The sequence below is a fragment of the Hippichthys cyanospilos genome, chromosome 15, assembly GCF_059441005.1.
Source record: "Hippichthys cyanospilos isolate Australia breed blue-spotted pipefish chromosome 15, RoL_Hcya_1.0, whole genome shotgun sequence".
NCBI lineage: Eukaryota > Metazoa > Chordata > Actinopteri > Syngnathiformes > Syngnathidae > Hippichthys > Hippichthys cyanospilos.
Window position 1 is genome coordinate 2,068,111 of NC_142383.1, and position 6,890 is coordinate 2,075,000.

At 42.0% G+C, this 6,890-nt stretch overlaps 1 protein-coding gene across 3 annotated transcripts in view; it reads right to left on the bottom strand.

The window, feature by feature from the left end:
- The window catches only part of dennd1a (DENN/MADD domain containing 1A), a 57,218-nt gene that overhangs the window by 23,343 nt on the left and 26,985 nt on the right, over positions 1-6,890 (bottom strand). For all 3 annotated transcript variants that reach the window (XM_088434868.1, XM_088434867.1, XM_088434869.1), the window contains exon 13: positions 289-414. In XM_088434868.1, the coding sequence (XP_088290994.1) occupies positions 289-414 (126 nt within the window). The remainder of the gene's footprint in view (positions 1-288; positions 415-6,890) is intronic.

Sequence of the window (6,890 nt, forward strand, 5' to 3'; positions counted from 1 at the left end):
ATGCATTGCTTTATTCTCATTTGTTCTGAGTAAAATATTACAATTTTTTGTGTGTAATGCATTACACTACTCCATTACAGCAAAACGTAATGCATTACAGCAGTTACTATAGTAATGCATTAATCTCAACACTACTGATGACTGATAAACCAGCAAAAAAATGTAAGATGTCCAACTGAAAATCATGTGTATGACTAACATTGATAGGAAGCCAAAAAAAAATAACACAGTGGTTTCCTTTTGTGTAAACTATGTTATCTGTTGTGGAAAGTGTAACAATTTACTGACCAATTCAATCTGAAGAGCATTTCTGTAGCTGCCAAATAGAGCTGCTTGACTCTTGAGAAAGGCACGAGCCACTCCATCACCTGGGGTTGTTGAAAACTTCCTCAGTCGACTTTTTAGAGATGAAACCTAAGGACCAACGCAACAAATCAAATCTACATGATCATAATCAGCCACTAAGAAAACAAGGAATGGGAAAAAGGATGGGAAAGGATGGGAAAATCAGGGCCAGAAAGTAAAACCCTGCCACAGTTTGGCTTTAGCCATACTGTAGTTGCTTCTACAACCTCATTTCACTGCAGGTTTAATTGATGCACCTGTGGTTAAGATCATACTGTGGCAGGTACATTCTGTACCTGGATTACCCCATCTCGGAGAAAGACTTAACACACATTCTTAAACTCAAAAACTCACCAACAGATACTGATCAAGAGTAAAGAAGTTAATTTTGTATTTAAAAAAATGCCTAATATCCTGATTAGCATTACTTGTTATTTTTCCTGTGGGATCATAGGTGCACACTACTGGTACGCAGGTCCGTGTAACGTGGCGTGCCATCACTGCGCTTATTTGCGAACCCTACCTGTTTAATGGCAACCAAGCCTGGGCTGAATAAATGTTTTTTTCTCTTTCTTTCTGGTAAGTGGCTCCAAAATATGACATGCACAACATGCACACTTAAATGTGGTGCAATAATTACCAATCATGCTCAGTAAGCAGACAAAATCGGTGCATTTGACACAAGGGGCAAAAATTATCAATCATCCCTTATTTGACGAGTTTGAAAAGAGCTCATGTATGTAGCGCAACTTGTGGCTAACATACAAGCTACAGCAAAAGATCACGGGCCACTTGCTGGGTGGCAAGGCAAAATGCAGGAACAACGCAGGCTCTGTGTAACCCATAGGTTTCAAACGCCAGTCCTCGTGGGGAGCAATCCTGAATGTTTACAATACTTCTGTCTTAAACACATCTGATTCACACTATTAGCTCATCAGCACACTGTGCAAATTGAAAATGATTCTTTGAATCAGGTGTGTTTAATTAAGAGAGCAGCATCAAAAACATTCAGAATTGCAGCCTTCCGAGGACTGGAGTTTGAGACCTATGGTGTAACCCGTGGAATCCACATATTGCTACGGGGATTTCAAATACTGTGTGTCTGCCATGCCAACCCACACAACGGGGCTGTACACCCCTGCCAACTGCATGCGCCAGAGTCCCTGGAGGGTCACACTGCGCTTGCGCGAGGACTACCAACTCAAGTGACGAAAAAAAAAAAAAGTTTTCTAAACCCTCCAGAAAAACAAGAAAAGCTCCATTAGTGGAAAGTTTGCGTGGACAACACTTAATTGCATGCTTAATTTACAATGGGTGAGTGTATATAGAGTATTCATTTTAACTTCTAAGTGAATTGATAAAATTGGGACTCAAAACAGTTGTACACATTACAATGCCATTTAACAGGATGAAAATATTGGTTATTTTTGTCTTGATGACAATGGCACAGAGAAGGAAAACTAATCGCTTTTAGGTTCATCCGACTAATCCGTAAAGTAAAAGATAGTCTTGTCCATGTGTAGTGCTCTTTTTCTTAGTAAATTCAGATGTCGATCACGTTTCTTTTTCCCATTTGGTGCTTTCTGAACTGTGGAATTGACCATGGCACATAACGGCAGAGCAGATATTACAAGTCCTGTGTAAACTTGGTGCATGTAACAACACAGCCATGACGCAATGCAGCTCAGCGGATACGCAGATGTGGAATCAGTCTTATTAAATAACATGCACGACACAGTGCAGCAGAGACGCAACCTAATATGTTGAATCCATGGGTATAGTTTTCTCCCCAGCCTTTCATAAAGCTAAGCATGCTCGTCCGACGTCTTCCTATTCTGAGAATGTTTGTCTGTCAGGGTTGCATATTATTCTGGTGATTGTGTGAATGAGATTGTTTATGTTGTCACTTTATAGTGATGTAGGATTTACCACTGACTTTAAACCAGGTCCCAAATGTACCACGCAAACCATAACTGATGGACTTCTGAAACGTTTTGAGGACACGGGTTAGAATAAAGCGACGACGCTGGATGCACACAGACAGTGGGAGCGACACAAACAATGACATTGACGCAAACTTTTTAATGAAAGAAAGGGATGAACGAATACTCTTGTGTGATACACAATGAGAGGGGCACACTGTACTTAACGGTTTTGACAGATTTGGACGGTTTTAAATAACCGTGACTTTCAAAATTGCAATTTCGAGCAAATACGGTTATCAGCCCATTCCTCAAGTAATGTTATTTTTTAGTCGCCTTCTCTGAGGCCTGAAACATGCGATCTGAAGAAAGTACCCTTCAAACCTAAGACCAAGAGTTTGTTCATGAGATACCTGATGAGAGAGTACAAAAATCATTTGATTCTAGAGTGTGTGTCTTATAAATTTTTGTTTTAGCCTTAGCTGGAGAGACGAACGATATTTTTCTTTTTCTATTTTTCTATTTTTACCACCACCCGTCGGACCTGTGTTTGGTGGGGTTTTTTTCTTCTTTTTCCTTCATTTTTGAGGACTGCTTCCATTCTTCGATAGCTAGTGATTCGCCGTTTCTCTGAACAGCTCCTAGCTCCGTTTGTCCTCGTGCAGCTCTGCTAGCGTAAGTATTTCGCTCGGCTGTACTAAGGTAAGTATGGCTCCGTGCACCTCCACCTCATCTGTCACTTGCGACACCTGCGTTATTCTCATGGAGAGGCTTTCTCTCCTAGAGGGCCGTGTCCGTCAGCTAGAGCAGAGTAGTCTGATAATCGTAGATCAGACGGACACATCTGATAGTGACAATGCGGGCCGTAGCCCTCCCTCAATGCCGCTAGCGTCGGCTAGTGCGGGTCGTAGCCTACCCGCTAGTCCGGCTAGCATTAGCCCTAAGAAGCCTGCTAGCCGTGATGAGCCTGTTCGGACGCTTAATCGTTTTAGCCCCCTCGCTAGGCAAACTCCATCTCAGTCTACTGGCTCCCGCACATTAGTTATAGGGGACTCCATCACCCGTAACATCAAGCTTAAAACGCCAGCCACCGTAATGTGTATCCCTGGGGCCAGAGCACCCGACATTGAAGCTAACCTTAGGGAGCTGACACGCAAGAGGGCTAGACACCAGTCTAGTGCAAACAACACTAGCTACTCGGACATAGTGATACATGTCGGCTCCAACGATACTAGAATGAGGCAGTCTGAGATTACAAAGAAGAACATAGCTAGGACTTGTAATCTCGCTAGAAAGATGAGTCGGCATCGAGTTATTGTCTCTGGCCCTCTGCCTGCGAGAGGCAATGATGAGAGGTTTAGCAGATTATTCTCGCTTAACCGGTGGATGGCTAGTTTCTGTAGAGAGCAGGGTTTTCAGTTTGTAGATAATTGGCCCTCTTTCTGGGGCCGGCCCGACCTGCTGAGGATGGATGGTCTTCACCCTAACTGGGAAGGCGCCATCACTCTTTCTAGAAACATAGATTATATTTGATCTTTTGATATTTTATATTTGAGCCTTCCATGACTTCCCATATTAGAGCATGTCGGGTCACAGGCGAGTAGCGAGCCTGCTAGAACGGGTGTGGAGTCGTTAAGGCTAGAGTTAACCGGCACTAGGCTGGACTGCTACAACACACATAGCATATTTAGTCTAGGTCACTGCAATCCACACACTGTTTCAATACCTAATGCTGAATGCCCTAATGATAAGATTTCTGCTGAGGTGGTGTTGATTAAGTAAAATAGCCCTGCCTCTTTAATCAGTAAGACTAGTGACAAAGTGCCTAGACGGAATATTAATATCAATATGCGCGCTGTAGCCGTCAACAATCGAATTCCTACTTTACTAACATTGCAACGAGGTTTTAATAACTCAAAATACAGAGCAAGCCTCAGCCATAAAAATCTTGTTGGTATTAGTACTACCAACACGAGGACTCAGAATAGTCCAGGAAAAATTTCCCAGTTTAAATTCGGCTTCATAAATATTAGGTCACTCCCTTCAAAAGCCCTTCTTGTAAATGATCTTATTACAGCTCAAAATCTTAACGTGCTTGGTCTCTGCGAAACCTGGCTAAAACCAAATGAATTCTTACCATTAAATGAGGCCTCACCCGCAAACTTTGTGGGCTCACATGTTGCCCGTCCTTGTAAAAAAAAGGGGGGGGATGTCGCCCTAATTTCAGAATCTAATTTTAGGCTTAGCACGAGCATGAGTCACACTTTCAAGACATTTGAGGCTCTCGTTATGCGATCGAGCTCCTCACCACCATTCTATGTGGTAGTTATTTACCGTCCTCCCGGTCCATACTCTGGATTCTTAGATGAATTCCCTGAACTTATGGATGACTTAATAACTCACACAGATAATATATTAATTATGGGTGACTTCAATATTCATATGAACTCCCCATTGGAACCACTTACTGTAGCTTTTCAAGCAATAATCGATGCATTTGGTTTTACACAAATAATAAAAGCAGCAACACACCGGAATGGTAATATCTTAGACTTAGTGCTAACCCATGGCCTAACTGCCTCAAACGTCACAATTCTGCCGCATACTAACGTTATGTCTGATCATTATCTTATAACATTTGAAGTCCTAGCTCAGTGTGGTCTCGTTGTCCACAACCAAGGCTTTAAGAGTCGTGATATTAATTCTTCAACCACTGCTGCACTTTCTGAATTAGCTGCCTTTCCGTCTTTCACTGGTTCAGTCGATAAGCTCGCGAATGATTTTAATTCGGTTCTTTTAAATTCCCTAAACTCTATTGCGCCGCTGAAACTTAAAACTCGTCCGAAGCGGCACACTCCGTGGTTTACGGAGGAAACGCGTACGTGTAAATTGTTAAGTAGACAACTTGAGCGTAAATGGCGAACAACTAAAATGAAGGTTTTCCGTCAGGCCTGGTGAGATAGCTTGCTGAAATATAAAGAGGCTTATAGGTTAGCAAAAACAAATTACTTTTCCAAAATGATTAGTCTTAATAAAAACAACCCAAAATATTTATTTGAGACGGTAGCGCAGCTAACAAAGTAGCAGCAGGTTAATCATAGTTCCCTCCATTCAGCACACGACTTCATGCAATTCTTTACTCAGCGGATTCAGCTAACAAGGGACGAGATAAAAAAGGCAGCGCCGCTTACCCCCTCAACTGTGATTGTTGATGCTAGTTCGGACAATCAGGTTCAAGAAAGTCTGGTTACCCTGTCCCAGTTTGATTTAGTATCCCTGGAGTGTCTTACACACCTGGTTAATGCAGCTAAGCCGACGTCCTGCATGGTCGACCCGCTTCCAGGCAAACTCGTTAAAGATTTATTCCTGGTCTTAGGGTCATCTGTTTTGAATATTAACAACCTGTCACTCTCCTCTGGCATTGTACCCGAAGCTTTTAAGACGGCCGTCATTCAACCATTACTTAAGAAACCTCACCTAGATCCTGAAGATCTCCTTAACTATAGGCCAGTGTCACACCTTCCATTTATCGCCAAAATTCTTGAGAAAGTTGCAACACAACAGCTTAGCGATTTTAGGATAGACAACAATAGATTTGAACTCCTTCAGTCAGGTTTTAGGGCCAACCACTCAACTGAGACAGCCCTAGTAAAAGTGACGAATGATCTTCTCTTAGCCTTGGATTCCAACATCTCATCAATATTATTACTGCTTCATCTTAGTGCCGCATTTGACACTATTGATCATCATATTCTTATAGGACGTCTTAGATCATGTGTTGGTATCTCGGGATCAGCACTTTCTTGGTTCAGAACTTACATCCTGGGAAGGATGCATAGTGTCTTTTATGGCGATGCGATCTCTGAATCTTTCTCCGTCTCATGTGGTGTCCCGCAGGGGTCAGTACTTGGTCCCTTACTGTTCAACATCTACATGATTCCTCTCGGCGATATTATACGTAAACATGCTATTAGTTTTCATTGCTATGCTGATGATACCCAACTCTATATGCCCTTAGAAATAACGGATCCGTGCAAGTGCAGTAAACTGGAGGCTTGCCTTGCCGAGATTAAACAATGGATGTCTTCCAATTTTCTGCTTCTCAACCCTAATAAAACAGAGATGTTATTTATTGGCCCTGCTCATCATCAGCACTTGCTTAAGAATACCACGCTGAACATAGAAAACTGTATTATTTCCCAAAGTAGTTCTGCAAAAAATCTCGGCGTGATATTTGACTCAACTCTCTCCTTTCGAACACATATTAATAACATGACAAGAATGGCGTTTTTTCACCTCCGCAATATAGCTAAAATTCGCCCTATTCTTTCTCTTAGCGATCCAGAAACATTAATTCATGCATTTGTTACGTCGCGCCTGGACTATTGTAACATTTTGTTTTCTGGACTTCCCATGTCCTACATTAAAAGCCTGCAGCGTGTACAGAATGCAGCAGCGAGACTATTGACAAGGACGAGAAAGTTTGATCATATTACTCCGATTCTAGCTGACCTGCAATGGATTCCAATACACATGAGATGTGATTTTAAGGTGCTGTTAATTACTTATAAAATTTTACACGGTTTAGCTCCTTCCTATCTCGTCGACTTAGTATCACCATAT